We start from the raw sequence: 15,399 nt of genomic DNA on the forward strand, positions 1-15,399 counted from the left end.
AGAGCCAACCTCTAACGGGAGGCACAAGACTGGACCTGGCTGAAACACAAATGAAAGTCAAGTGACTGGGTAATAAATCTTCATCATTTCTATATTGGATAAAGAAGAAAAGCCTTCTCTCCCCAGGGAGTCCTGCTACTAAGATTAAAGGTTTCTGAGATTAACCAAAAGCTAAACATAAACTCATCTCTTGGGTTTTAATTCCTATGCTCTGTTTAATAGATTTCTTATATACCCAACCTGTCCAAATAGCTATAGATCAAAGGAAAGAAAGAGTTGGATTGTCAAACCCATCACTGGTTTTTGTCAAGCTACAAATGGCAAAACAGTCTGTTTCAAAGCAAATATAAAAACACTCTTACGGCAAGTTTACTGATGAATTTTGCTCTCGTCTCTTGCAATGCCCATCCACTCTCAATCTTAAAATTGGGACCAAAATATACTCAAAGCGTGTGAAGGAATTAAAGGAATTTAATGAGCACTAAGACCCAAGCACCTGCTGGAATGTTCCTGTGGCTAGATACATGAACGCTGACTGATAAACCCACCAGGAAGCCAACCCCGACTGGGCTTCTATGAGCGATAATCCACAGTGCCTAGAAATCACTGGCAAATGGTAGATCGACAGCGCCCCCTGGTGTTATGTCTACAAAGAGCCAGTTTGGAGGAAAGCTCAGCATTGTCAGGATCCACCTTTGTTCGGGTTTCTAGGTTATCAGTATTTTTGTAGGAACTCTTTAGGGATGAAAATTCTTCAACTGAAATACGAAGCTTATGCTTTAAACTTTCTACTCTAAGATTTTACCTTAAAATTTTAGGCGATAATCGAGGATTTACACCTTCCCAGGAAGTGTTTTAGGTTGGAATTTTGATTACAAAAAAAAAAAAAAAAGAAATCCTTTTCTGTATCTTAAAGGCTAACAAATACATTTTGAAAGTAGGGCCTACTGGGGCACTTGGGTGGCTCAGTCAGTTAAGCGTCCGACTTCAGCCCAGGTCATAATCTCATGGGTCATGAGTTCAAGCCTCACACTGGGCTCTGTGCGGACAGCTCAGACCCTGGAGCTTGCTTTGGATTCTGTCTCCCTCTCTCTCTGCCCTTCCCCACCTCGTGCTCCATCTCACACACTCCCAAAAATACACAAACATTAAAAATTTTTAAATTAGTAAAATAAAATATGGCCTAATATGTTTGAATGTCCTCCATAAAAAGTACAAAATCATAACTACAGTTGTATCACATGATGGGAAAATTGGTAACTTCTTTCCTGCTTCTTTACATTTTTCTGGGGTTTTTTTCCTTTAAAAGTACTTTTTTTTCTATTATAAAATACACAGAAAGTATAAAGAAAAACAGCACTTTTTTTTTTTTTTTTACTAAGTGGACGTGTGCAAATTACACGTTTTTAAAACAAAATTGGATTCACACTGTGAAGAACAGCTTAATATGCTGTTTTTATACTTACATCTTAAGCATTTCCAAATTCTCTACAAGCATAAATTATCTTTACAGTAAAAAAAAAAAAAGTTACTTTAAAAAAAAAAAAAAAGATAAAGTGGTCCTTAGGGCACGGCAGGAGCGGAGGACTAAGTCAACACCCCCGGGGGACAAGCCGCTGAGTCCAAACGTGGGACACTACGCAAGATGGGTCACCTGATTTCTTCAGAAATCTTCAGGAGAAAAAAGAAGAGGGGGGGTAACCTCGTAAAAAGCTGAAGAAACCTAACACCAAATCTAGTGTATGACCCTTTTCAGATCCTCCTTTAAACAACTGTAGAAAGCTGTTTTTCAGACAGTGTAGGAAACCTGAATATCAACTGGGTAGGAGATACGAAGGAATTGCTGATTTTGTTAGGACGACGGCATTTTGGTTATGTTAAAACAAAAGTGACTGGAAGCTGCTTTCCTGTTCGAGCAAGTGTAACCCAGTGAACTCTAGAAACCGTTAATAGAAAAGCAGAATGGGGGGCGGGAGGGAGCGATCGTATGGCATCCAAATCAGACTGAAAAGTCTGAAATTAAATCTCTTTCCAAAGCTCATACGAATTTCTGCTCAAATCTGTCTTCCATAAAAGAAACATGGGCACCAGATCTCCAAATCTGCGACAGCTTGAGAAAACACTGGCTGTGCACCGCGGAATCGGAGCAAGCAAACCCGATGACGGACCCAGCCTTCCCCAGTCAGGCAAGCCCAGAAGCAAAACGGAACAAAGAGAAGCAGAAAGTTCCGCAGGAAGTCCAAGCCTTCTCCCACTTCAGTATCAGATCTGAGGGAAATCCCTGGACGGTTTACTTTTCAGATTTTTGGTTGAAGTAATTTCCCAAGGAATAATTACCCCCATGACCTAGCATCTCAAACAGTTACCCATGTCAGCACACACTTCGCTAGAAAACACAAGACACCCACATACTTTGATCTCCTGAGATTTCAGGGCCGTTTTTGCCTCCCCAGGTGGTTCTGCGTGCTCTACTGACCCCCCCCTTCCTCCCTGTGTCGGCTTAACTTGCAACTATTAACCGAACCATCCCGTAAGCTTAAATAACCTACAGATACGGAAGGAAACTTCGCTAACTCAATCACTTCCATGGGAAGGAAATGGGGAATAGAAGTAGACATGTTCACTTCTCGGTGTACATTGTTACTGGCTCTTTCCTCCCCGAAGCCCCCGCCCCTTCCACTCACCGTGGAATCTCTGCAGCAGGTGCTCCATGAGAGAGGTCAGAGGCAAGACCAGGAGAGCCAAAGCAAAGGCTACGTTAAAATTAAGAAATCCGTTAATTAAGTAGAAATACCAGGGTTCCGTACCTGCGGGAAACAGAAAAGAAGCAGTTAGTTAGTGGATCCCTTCAACACCTTTTACAGTGCTGGATTCAGAATGTTCTTTGTTCAAGCAACGCTGATGGCCCATGCCTCGGGTGCGAGAGTCCACGATGGGAACTCAGTCCCTGGGACTCAGCCACGCAGGGGAAGCACAAGAGCAGAAGACGGGACAAGGAAGAGATTTGTCACTATTCCAGAACAACCAAATCATTAAAGAGCTTAGTGGCGATATTGCAATTTATAATAAGCAATTTATATTTGGTCTTCATCCCTATTCCTGGCATAGAGCTCCTAAAGCCTTATGGAATTTCCTAAGCGACGGGACTGATCAGGAGGTCTTCTGTTAATCAGGAGACTTGGGGAAAGCCCTTAGGTAACCCCAGGACGAGGACGGATGGCCAGAACCAACCGTGTGACCTAACCGCCCTGACTGGGTGGTTAGAATTTCCAGTCCTACCCTGATGACCTCCAGGGACGGACGAGGGGCTGGCAGTAGAGTTCAACTGTCAATGGCCAATGACCTCACCACTCATGCCTGTGTAGCGAAGCGTCCATAAACACCCAGGAGGACAGGGTTCAGAGAACTTCAGGTTGAGGACCACGGAGATGCATGAGGAGTGTGTGCCCCTGGCAAGGACGGGAGTTCCGAGCTCTACCCACATACCCTGCCCCCTGCATCTCTTCCCCTAGCTATGCGTCTGTATTCTTTATCACATCCTAATAAGCTGGTAAACTTTAATGTTTCTCTAAGTTCTGTGAGCCGCTCTAGCAAATTAGTTGAGCCCAAAGAGGGGACTGTTGGAACTTCCCATCTACAACTGGTTGGTCAGGAGTAACCATCTCCTGGACTGGGCACTGGTGTCCGGAGTGTGGCGGTGGCAGGACGAAGTGGGGGCGTTCTTGTAGGACCAAGCCCCTCGGGCCCCTCCCCTTTTCTTCTCACCTGTTCATCCCACTTACAGTCTAGGGTCTTCCCCCTTGGTAGGTTTAACTGCTATTCCATGGTCACGGGACCCTGTGTTTGGTAAAAAGGAACCATTTGTTTTCCTAAGGAAAATGCTCAGAGCCCCAGATCCTGCTGAGAAGTTCTGAGGACTCGGAATGAAACAAAATGACTGAAAACACAAGCCTTGCCCACAGCAGTTTTGGTTCTTTTAACTCAAAATCCTTGAGCCCAAAGGATGGGGCCGGCCCCCCTCCGCACATTCAGCAGGCTCCTCATCTGCTCTTCCCCTCTGCGTGATTGCTTCAATCAGGCCTGAACGACACTCGTGGGTTTTAATCACTGCGTGTTGTGACACCCGCCTCGCACCACAGCAATTTCCTGCAATCAGCACTGCTTAAAAGGGTAATCAGAAGGCAGAGCGATAGTCAGGAAAACCTGACATTTTTGCAGCTTGCACAGCAAAATAAGATTAGAAACCAAACCCGTAACGCTAGAAACATCTAGAGGAGAGGAGGGTGGGGGCACCCGAAGGAAAGACTCTGCTTCGACTGTGTGTCACCTTTTGCGAAAGCTCGCTCCTTCCTAAGTACGCTGATCGTGACGTCCATGAAAAGGGCTCCTGGCCCAGGCCAAGTTCATTAGAGACATCCAGATCCTGTGTTCTTTACCAATCCCCCCGTTTGGGTTACAGAAAAGTGATGATTTTCAAAGAGAAATATCTGCCTTCTCTGGATTTTTGTATGTGACATTTCCAAAACGGAGTCCCTTAGGAGTCAAGTTCCCAGAAAGGTCGTTTTCGGCATCATCTTCTCCCGACCACCACTGTGGCAGCAGTGCTGTCAACTCTGACCCGCCTTTCCCAGCCCAGTTCTGGAGGTCTGAGTCTGAGACACCGGAGCAACGAGGGAGAAAGAGGACCATCCTTTCTATCATCTTCTACAGATCCTAATAAGCATCTACAGGGGGGCGGCGGGAAGCTTCTTTGCTCCTTACAAACCCGTATTATTTTTCCAGAGAAGCACTTTATTCCCAGCGAACACGGGTCTTCCACAACTGACTGTACCCTCCCACTAGGGCCGACTACCTTTCTACCCAGGCATACTGTGCTCGGAAATTCTGAACGAAAAGTATTACTTTGGTAAACTCAACTCTGTTTAGGTGTCAGGAACTCACAGATCGAGTTCACAGCGAGGCCGTGAACATTTCAAAATAGACTTGTTTCCTGGAAGAACAGGGCACAAACTGGGGAAAGGTTCAAGTCACAACAGTCTTGACAACCGGGCAGAAAGAGACAAAAATAGTGAATTCTCTTAGCCAGTGTCCTCCCTATGTGATTAGACACGTCTTAAAAAGAGACAGGAGTAAAAACTCTCCTGTCTTTCCAGGGAGGGAGGTAATTCGATGCTACTTCTGAGAAACTATCAAAGCTGAACTATGCAGGGAAAACATGCGTCAGAAGGACAGGCCACGCGTTTAACTGGCGCCAAGTGCGCGGTGGAAGCTGGAAGCGGCGTCTCTGCAGGGCGTGGACGTTGACGCACCAATTCCTTTCATTTAAATGAGCTAAAGGGAACCTTAAAAGATGCTAAAAGGAGGGATAATATTTACCGGTCCACAGACTGAATGAAAGTAAGTCATTTTATAGGCCTATAATTTTACAAAAGCTTAAGAATTAAATTATAGTAAATCATCCTTATAAATGTCAAATTCACAAAACCCAGAGCAAGAAGATACCAAGGTGCAATAAAAGTGATGCACAAAAGAATGAAAGCCCTAGGACAGATCTTGCCACCAGTCAGTGCTAGCGGGACTCCACGGGGCTCCATTCCCCTCCTCCTGCACAAACGGGAGACTCCGGGCCTTTTACTAACGACCATTGGCCTTTGCCTTCTGAAATTTCCTGTCCGGCGATCGGACAGAGGTTGACAAAACACACCAACAGACGGGGGTCGCGCCCTAAGTTGGGAGTGGCATCGCTGAGCCGCCCCACTGTTATTTTTGCAGAAGAGCATCTCTCACACCCGCCCCGCCCCCCGCCGTCTCCAGGCCTGAACTCCACCCCAGAGAGCACCCCTCTTCACTCCCCACATGAAACTGCTTCCCAGCCCCAACATCTGCCAACTCGAAATGTCACAAGGGTAAAAAGCAAAATCAGTGCCATGACCAGTCACTTTGTTTTTTGCAACACTAAACTTCACCCCTTGATCTTTGACACCAAAGAGATGTTGTGCCTATGACTTTGCAATCTTATGTCTAGACTAAGTTTCCTAAATGTCAAGTATTCTTGTCCTTGTCGAAATATTCCTGCCTTCTGTGACAACCATGGCGCAACGCTCCCGCGAGGCAGAGCACCATGCCACCGAAGCTCTCCAAGGCCCCGGGTCACCCTCCGAGCCAAAGTGCAGGGGGACCTTCAAAGGCCCAACTTCCTGCCCCTTCTCTAGATCAAATCTAATCTTCTTCCACCTCCAACTCACGCTCTGGTTTTCCTTATTCTCCTGTAGAATCTCAAATGCCAAACTCCAGGGTTTTGCTAAGGCCGTTTTCAGTGGAAAGAACACAGGCTTTGGAGTCAGACAGCCCTGGGCTTGTATCCCACTTCTGCCACTCATTAATTACGTGCAGGTCCCTTACCATCTCCACTCTGGTTTCCGTAGCTAGGAATGAGCATACGTAACGCCGATCTCATGGAGTTCTTGTGAGGAGATGACAGTTATGTAAAATCTGGTATAGAATAGGCATTTGATAAACAAAAGCAATTATAATTCATAGGTTGTGAAAAAATACATTCTTTCTCCTGGCTTCCAAAGAGTCAGCTCAGGTCTGGAAGGTGTCATTATTAGTAAGTGCTCTCTGGCCAAGAAAGTATAGAAAGTTCCCTGTGAAAACCAGAAACAGAGTAGATATTTATATTGTAATCACAACAGAGAAATTGAATTTATCTTGCTCATGTTTGTATAGTTTCTATCTAGAATCAACTAACGCTGTAAAACTACTTTAACTTTTTAAAAAAGAACCCAATTGGGGCGCCTGGGTGGCTCAGTCGGTTAAGCCTCCGATTCGGCTCAGGTCAGATCTCACGTTTGTGGGTTCGAGCCCCGCGTCGGGCTCTGTGCTGACAGCTAGCTCAGACCCTGGAGCCTGCTTCCGGTTCTGTGTCTCCCCTCTCTGCTCCTCCCCGCTCATGCTCTGTCTATCAAAAATAAATAAAACATTAAAAAAAAATTAAAAAAAAAAAAGAACCCAATATTCAATCTTGTTTTCGTCTCTGCAGTCCCTACCCTGGACATTGTGTTTGTCTGAAATATACCCCTCTAGTGTCCATTCACCAAACTGCTACTCTCCCTTCCAGGCGCGGCTCAAGAAGTCTCTCCGCTACCACCAGATGGACTTGCACCCGTGACTCCCCGTCTTTCTAATGCAGCACAACTCCCTGCTCCTGTGACTGCAGCCTTATTTTTCAGCGAGTTCTAGGAGGACACAAATTCTCCAAGGCAACTTAGTCAATGTTTCTTTAACTCAAGTCCATGTTACTAATTGTTCAAGAAGTATCACAGGCTTGGGGCACCTGGGTGGCTCAGTTGGTTAAGCCTCTGGCTTCAGCTCAGGTCATGATCTCACGGTTCGTGGGTTCGAGCCCCGCGTCGGGCTCTGTGCTGACAGCTAGCTCAGAGCCTGGAGCCTGCTTCCAGTTCTGTGTCTCCCTCTCTCTCTGACCCTCCCCTGCTCTTACTGTCTCTGTCTCTCAAAAAAAAAAAAAAAAAAAATTAAAAAAAAAAAAAAGGAAGGATCACAGGCTTATTTGCTGTTACACACAAGAAACAGCACTAAGACATGAATGTAGAAACTATCAGTGTGATGCATTTGTAACTTTCAGAGAAGAAACATGTGCCTACTATAGCTAATGAAGCGCTTGGAGCAGCAAAGTCTTTCCAAATAGTCAAAATGATGCCGAAAGTGCCAGATAGTGTCACACTTGTATGTAAAAAAAAAAAAAATGTAAAAAAAAATATTTTTAATAAGTTAAAAGCACTTTTACCTCTATTACTTTTATTTGGTATTAAGAAAACCCCCATCGAATACCCCGCAACCGGCAGGCCTAACCAAAGCAGCGAGAGGACACAACAGTCATCGAGGCATAATATAATCTGATGGGCCCTCCGGAACTTGTTCATCGTCTACGCCTCGTGACACATCGACACTGAGGACCTGGAATACACAGAGAACTCTCACTTCTAAGACGGAAGGAGGATTTTCTCTGCAGAAGTACTTATTCTTTTAAAGAATGGAAATCAATCCCACCCCAAAGCTGTCAAGTTCAGAGAGAAGGCAAAAGCACAAAAATTCTACCAGCAAAGAAGCCCCTACGATCCGACTGACCACACACAGCATCAGTCCCGTTGGCGCCCAGTAGGACAACGCCCTCCGTCCGAGCAGAGCTTTCTCCTTCACTAGGAGAGTGATCAGCCCTGTCCACTCAAAACAGCCCAGCCTGAACTGAAGCCGCCTCAGGTTCATCAGAGCAGGCAGGAGCCCGAGGCACCCTTCCCGAACAGTGGCCAAAACAGAAGCAGAAGCCAACAGCCAAGGGAAGCCTGGCCCTCGCTCTGCTGGACCCCCCAACAGGGATCCCCGAGCTGCCCCTGTTAGTCCAGAAACACAGATCAGAGTTTATTCTTCCCTACTCCCCCCACCAGCCTGACTTATTACTGATTTACAAGCTTCATCTGTCAAGAGAACTACCAAAAATATTTAGCTTTCATACATTCGCTAAGTTTTATGAATAAGCAATCAGAATATTAACATGGTGGGGCACCTGGGTGGCTCAGTTGGTTCAGCGTCCGACTTCGGTTCAGGTCATAATCTTGCGGTTTGTGGGTTCAAGCCCCACGTCAGGCTCTGGGCTGACTGCTCAGAGCTTGAAGCCTGCTTCAGATGCTGTCTCCCTCTCTCTGCCCCTCCCCCACTCGTTCACACACGCATGTGCTCTCTCTCTCTCTCAAAAATAAACATTAAAAAGACTTTTTAAATGTCAATATGTAATACCCTGTTTAGAAAGGGAAACCAGGGGCACCCGGACGGCTCAGTTGATAGAGCGTCTGACTCTCGATTTGAGCTCAGGTTAGGACCCCACTGGGGCTGTGGGACTGAGGCCCAAGATGGGCTCCGGGCTAAGCACAGAGTCCGCTTAAGATTCTCATTCTCTCCCCTCCCCCCAAAGTGGGCGCTCTCTAAAATTAAAAAATAAATAAATTTTTAAAAAGTGAAACCAGTCTCCCAAAATTAAACTCAAATTAGCATAATGTATGCACCTATACATAATGGATATTTTCCTGCCATAGACTCCATGTAAATCAGTTTCTAACGTGCAATCTGGGTCTAAGAAGACAGTCTTCCTTCCATTGTCTTATAGAATCAAATAAAATGTTACAAGCTAGCCTAAAACAAGGGGGAATTAAAAATATACAAACTCTCAGCTAAAGGGAGACATCTAGAGGCAAAAGCTTAGAATTGGGCCTTTTTCTCACATCCTTGGGGATCTTGAAGTCCTAAAGAACCTTTTAAAATTCCTTCACTTACGGAGCGCCTGGCTGACTCAGTCAGAGGAGTGTGTGACTCTTGATCTCAGGGTTATGAGTTCTGCACCCTATACTGGGTGCAGATATTACTTAAATAAACTTTAAAAAAAAATTAAAATTCCTTCACTTAATAGTTATTCTCTAACAAGGCAGTTTGTGAATTCAAGTCACTGAACAAAACACGGTTTATTCTGACCTATTACCGACTCCATCTAAATTCCACAAATCCCAACAGGCCCAATGAAATCTCATCCGTCCCTTACTTTAAATCTCCTCATCCAGTCTGCCGGCCCTGTTAGCAAAGTGGCACAGAAAAGTGACGGGCATGGCACATCAGGGGTGAGACACAAAGGTAATATTCACTTGCTCCACAGCAGAGCCCCAGGACAATCACATACAAAAAACATGCTTCAAGACCTTCAGAAAATCAAAGCAGAAGAAACTACACTTGTTTTAATGAAACACAGTCTTATAAAACATTTACTGATTTGGCTAATCTGACCAGGAATATCTCTAGGACAGTCCTCTGCAGCTGTCACGACTCAAATGCCCTAGGGGACCAAATGAAACAGGCTCAGTGCTGGCTGAGAGGAGGCATGGCGTGGAGGGATGGGTGAGGAGATGGAGGTGAAATGGAGGGTGTCCCCCAGACAAAAGGCATCCTCCCTCTGGCCAAACTACCCGCCTTGCCATGCTGACTCCACCACGCACTCTGCCTCTTCCACACCTTTTCCAAACCTCCTCTCCTAATCCCGGATACTGAGTGCAAACTTAGAAAAGAAAAAGCAATACCAATGTGTACATGTCCAGAAGACATCTGGAGGAATGGACTCCAGGGTATTAACAGCAGCTACCTGGAACTGATGGGATTATGGGTGTTTTTACTTCCCTATTTTTTGTTATCATAGCGGATTTTCTAGTGAAAAGAGCAAAAAGTAACTTTTCATTTAAAAAAGTAACATCAAGAACCACAATGTACTGAAAACTTCAGACAGCAGGAATAACAGATATCATATTAATCAAGAAGAAATATTTAGTGGTAGCTTAATCATCGCTGTGCTATATACAAATGCCATTTCTTTTTGAAAAAGAATGCCAGCAAAGAAATGCTGTGTTTGCCAAAGAATATGTGATGAAATGAAGAAACTGCGTTGAAATTTCAAAGCTCAGGCAAATGGAGCAGTCTCCTACCCCTAAGGAGTAGGGGTACCCCGACCCCTGAGGCCTTACCGTAAAGATCAGGTCCATGAGGGGTGAAGACATTGTACAGAACAATGTTCAGTGGGGCCACCACCAGCTTCCCGTAGTAGTAGCTGTCAATGACCACCACGGGCACCTGAAACAGAGCAGAAATAGATAGCACCCACAGGGCTTTGTTCTGGAAACATTCTCCCAACGCTCACAGGATAAACTTGAGAACAAAAAACAGAATGAATTTCTAACGTTCTCTTTCCCACCTCAGAACATGCTCTCATTACAACGTTCACACAAAACAAGGGAAATAAAACAGACTCACCAGAAAGAGTATCAGGGCCACCAGAGACCAGTGAAAGAAACTTTTCCACCTGTGCTTCACGACCAGCAAGTCAAAGGCGATGGGTAAACTGTGTGACAGAGAAACAAAGCAGGAAGTTAAATACTTACAATATAGACTCCAGTCTGATTCACCCATAAGGGGCGAAAAGGTCTCTAGCAGTTAGTGAGGAAAGAAAGCTGGTATTTAAAAGGACGGCTTCTCAAAAATGGAGTTTTCTGTTCAGAGAGCCCACGATAGTACCTTGCACCCCAAGATGCAAATGAAACATTAATACTGAGCTTCTGGAAGGAGCTCCATATTACACCTATTTATGTACAACAGACATTTAAAATATATTAATTATAAGTAAATGCGCCCTGTGGTCCTACGCCCACCCTGCCAAATGAATAAATACCCATCTTTTCCATGATTTATAAAGATTATTATATTATAAACTTTGCTACGTCAGTTCTGACGTATCCCCTTCCAATACCATTTGCTCTTCTTGCACTTAAATTCCACAAGCAAGCGGCATATGTACACTGCCTTCGCCGCTTCTTCCTGAAGGCTGGCCTGAAGCCAGGGAGACGGACATGAGGTCGACAGGACCCTCCCCTCGGCCAGACCCCGTATCTCTGCACCAGCTCCTCCCCCTTGGTCTTGCTGCAGCACTTGACATAAAGCATCTGTTCCTTCCTCTTCAGGCTTCCTGGCTCCTGCTCTTTTCTGGACTCTTCCCAAGCGCTCCTTTTCCTTGTGCCCTACCGTGTCCTATTTCCCAAAAGCAAACTTCTACTCTTCTTTCTCTACGTCATTTTCTCAGGGGGTACTTCTGCTCTTGCAGCAACAATCACCTTCGTGCCCAGGACCTCCGGATCTGGAACATGAGCCAGAATCTTCACCCGTGCTCCAGTCACAAGGAGCTCCCTCCCCCACCAACCTGATTCTGCAGAATTTACCCAAACGTCCACCACCGGCTGTGCCCTCGACTCCTCGCCGGTCTCTGCATTTACAGAGCATTATCATGTCTATCATTTCCTCAGCGATGTCATGTGTAGCACAGGCATCTCTTCTGTGCTAGAATGCCCACATTCCATCATCTAAGTTTTGCATTAACACTTTGTGTGTTCATTTTTTTTCTGCCCAACCAGGGACATTCCCATGGCATCTGTGCCTCTCCTTTAGGAACTCATCATACTTTTACTTACTTGTCCAAGGTCTGTCCTACTAAAATAGAGGCTCCAAAAGAACAGGAAGCCTAACTGTCTTCCTTATCACAGAATCAGCGTGTTCAGCACAGAGTAGTCAATAAGTGATGTAGACTGCTGACTGGGATCCTGAAATCACTGACCTCAGCTAACAGCAGACCAATCAAAATGTGCCGCCTAGAGGTATTTCAGGAACTCATAAAGTTCAACGTCAATGGTGCAGAGTAAAAGGAATGGAGGAATGGACCAAAAAAACCCCAAGTAAAAGTACTTTTACTTACTGGAGAAGTAAAAAAGAGCCTGGATTGGGGTTTTGTGAGTCATATTAGAATCTGGACACCATAGAGCACGTGTTGGCAAGCTTTTTATTTAAAGGACCTGACAGTATATATTTTAGACTTTGAGGCCACATATATATATATAGTCTCTGTTGCATATTCTGTGTGTCTGTAGCGTGTGTGTGTGTGTGTGTGTGTGTGTGTGTGTGTGTTCCTAAGTTCTTGGGTTATGCAAAGCATGACCAGCTAAACTGGGCCCACAGGCCACAGGCTGTCACAACCTCTGTGACACAGAGCAGTGGGGAAGCTACTAGAGAGTTTAAAACAAGACAGGGAGTGGTACAATCATATTTGCATTTTAGGAAGGTAACTCTAACTTGATTGTGGAGAGCAGACTTGCAGAGATCAGGCCTAGAGACAGGAAGACCATTCAGGAGGCTGTGTGGTAATTCAGGAGCAGAGGGGAAGAAAAGTAGTCAGATTCAAGGTATTCAGGAGACACAATAAATAGGACTTGAGAAAGAGTAGAGAGTCACAGACAGTTTTCAGGCTCCTGACTGAGCACTGAGGAGATGGCGGTATCACTTACTGGGATGGAAACACAGACAAGAGAACAGATATGAAGGAAGATCGTGAACTCAGCTTCATAAACATTTAGTTATATAAAAGGGGGCATCTGTCAGGCAGTGGGCAATGTAGACTATGACTGGACCGGATTTAAAGAAACGGGAATTATCAAGATGACTGAGACAGAAGAGGGCCTCACACAAAATCCTGAATACAGTATTTTGAGGATGAACAGAATGGAAGATTGGAGGTGGGGAAACCAGACTTCAGACGACAAATTGAGGGGGTGCCTGGGTGGCTCAGTAGTTGAGTGGCTGACTTCGGCTCAGGTCATGATCTCACTCATGGTTCGGGAGTTCGAGCCCCGTGATGAGCTCTGTGCTGACAGCTCGGAGCCTGGAGCCTCCTTCAGATTCTGTGTGTGTCTGTCTCTCTGTCTGTCTGTCTCTCTGTCTCTCTGTCTCTCTCTCTCTCTCTCTCAAAAATAAAAACGAAAAAGAAAATCTCCAGGATGTACACATATACGTGTATGTGCATATACACACAAGGACAGTTTCTAGAAAGCTTTACATACAAAGTATATAAAACTATCTTCGAAGATTAGGCTAGGGGCAAAGAGAATTAGGAATTCTTTTTACCTAACACAAACTGGCATTTTTTATAATTGAAATATACTACTACAGTTGACTTTTGTTGTTTTTTAATTTTTTTAATGTTTTTTTATTTATTTTTGAGAGACAGAGAGAGACAGCACGAGCAGGGGAGGGTCAGAGAGAGAAGGAGACACAGAATCTGATGCAGGCTCCAGGCTCTGAGCTGTCAGCACAGAGCCCGACGCAGGGCTCCAACTCACAAACCGTGAGATCATGACCTGAACTGAAGCCAGATGCTTAACCGACTGAGCCACCCAGGCGTCCCTACAGTTGACTTTTGAACAGCACGTGTTTAAACTGTGTGTCCACATATACACTGATTGTTTTTTATAAATACAGTACAGTACTGTGAATAAATCTTATTTTCTTAGTAACGCTTTCTTCTCTCTAGCTTACTTTATTGTAAGAATATGGTATAGAATACATATAACATAGAAAGTATGTGTTAATTATCAGTAGGCTTCTGGTCAACAATCAGCCACTGTACAGTTTCTGGGGAGTCAAAAGTTACATGTAGATTTCCAGCTGTGCAGGGGGCCCCAGCGCCCCCAACCCCTAGACTGCTCAAGCATCAGCTGTGCTGTAATAACCTGAACATTAAGCTACAGGATTTTCCCAAGTTACTCGCAGTGCGGGTGAGGAGAGAAGGCAGCACGACCAGAGCCGAAGTGGCGAAAACAAGGAGCGTGAGCAGGAGAGACCACAGGCCACGAGGCTGCAGGGAAAGTCCGGCAACAGGCCTGGGAGTGGGACATGCACGGCCCCCAGGGGTGCAGCGTGGAAACCCATCAGTGGTAGAGTCAGGGAGGCCTGGGTCCGAGAGCCATCGCCACCTTCACGGTGACTTTCTCACCCTCCTGGAGTCCCCTCTCTCACTTGTGAAGCACTAGTAATTCATTTCTCCTGCAAAGCTGTTCCAAGGTTTAGGAATAAAATTTGCAAGGAGCTTAGCAGCACCTAACACACAGATGCCCAACAGTCACTATTCGTATTAGATTTAATCGTAGCAATAAACACCGAGAGAGATTCTTCTACCTCCCAGAATCTCTGTAGGTTGAATTCGTTCCTGTGACTCCGGGCATAACCAGGGAAGAGGGAGATAAGCCGACGCTGAGATTGACTGTGTGCCCAGTAATGGAAGGTGAGCCGTGTTGCTTTCTTACCCAAGAGCAGCGCTGAATGGCCAGCCCAGGATAGCCCCAGCTGCCACTCCGAGCACAGCGATGGACGTCTTGTCCATGTACCAGCCCGTCATGGCCACCAGCGTGGTGTACATACAGAAGCTGCTGGGAAGGAGCGCTGCGGAGTAAAGAAAGGCGGAACACAAGGGGGGGGGGGGACAAAAGTTTGAGATTGATTAGGTGTACTCAAAAATCTACCCACACGCCGGAGGTCAAGAACCAGGAACACGTTTTGAGGAACGCGATCAGAAATGCGCAGTAACAGGATACTCCTCAAAACAACAATGAAGTTCAAGGATCTTCTTCTTTTCTCACCCCTGGTTCTTAGGTACCAGCACGCTGGCAGGTTACACAGTATGAACCATGCCACGCTTCTCCAGGCCTGTGCTCCAGATGTGAAACTTACACAATTCCAGTTATACTTCCAGGCAGGGAATGTGTTTCAAGAAACTCAGCCATTGCTGACTACTTCTGGAGAACTGCACCTTCTGGTGGTCTCTGAGGCTCTCCTGGAGAACTGCACCTTCTGGTGGTCTCTGAGGCTCTCCTGGAGAACTGCACCTTCTGGTGGTCTCTGAGGCTCTCCTGGAGAACTGCACCTTCTGGTGGTCTCTGAGGCTCTCCTGGAGAACTGCACCTTCTGGTGGTC

General features: G+C 45.7%; 1 protein-coding gene across 1 annotated transcript in view; it reads right to left on the minus strand.

The window, feature by feature from the left end:
• Positions 1-15,399, minus strand: part of ALG9 (ALG9 alpha-1,2-mannosyltransferase) — an 88,530-nt gene that overhangs the window by 55,890 nt on the left and 17,241 nt on the right. The window contains exons 6-9 of the mRNA XM_029915690.1: positions 14,733-14,868; positions 10,864-10,951; positions 10,578-10,683; positions 2,685-2,807 (exon numbers count right to left, since the gene is read on the minus strand). Coding sequence (XP_029771550.1) covers positions 2,685-2,807; positions 10,578-10,683; positions 10,864-10,951; positions 14,733-14,868 — 453 coding nt within the window. The remainder of the gene's footprint in view (positions 1-2,684; positions 2,808-10,577; positions 10,684-10,863; positions 10,952-14,732; positions 14,869-15,399) is intronic.

The sequence above is a fragment of the Suricata suricatta genome, chromosome 11 (assembly GCF_006229205.1).
Source record: "Suricata suricatta isolate VVHF042 chromosome 11, meerkat_22Aug2017_6uvM2_HiC, whole genome shotgun sequence".
Taxonomy (NCBI): Eukaryota; Metazoa; Chordata; class Mammalia; order Carnivora; family Herpestidae; genus Suricata; species Suricata suricatta.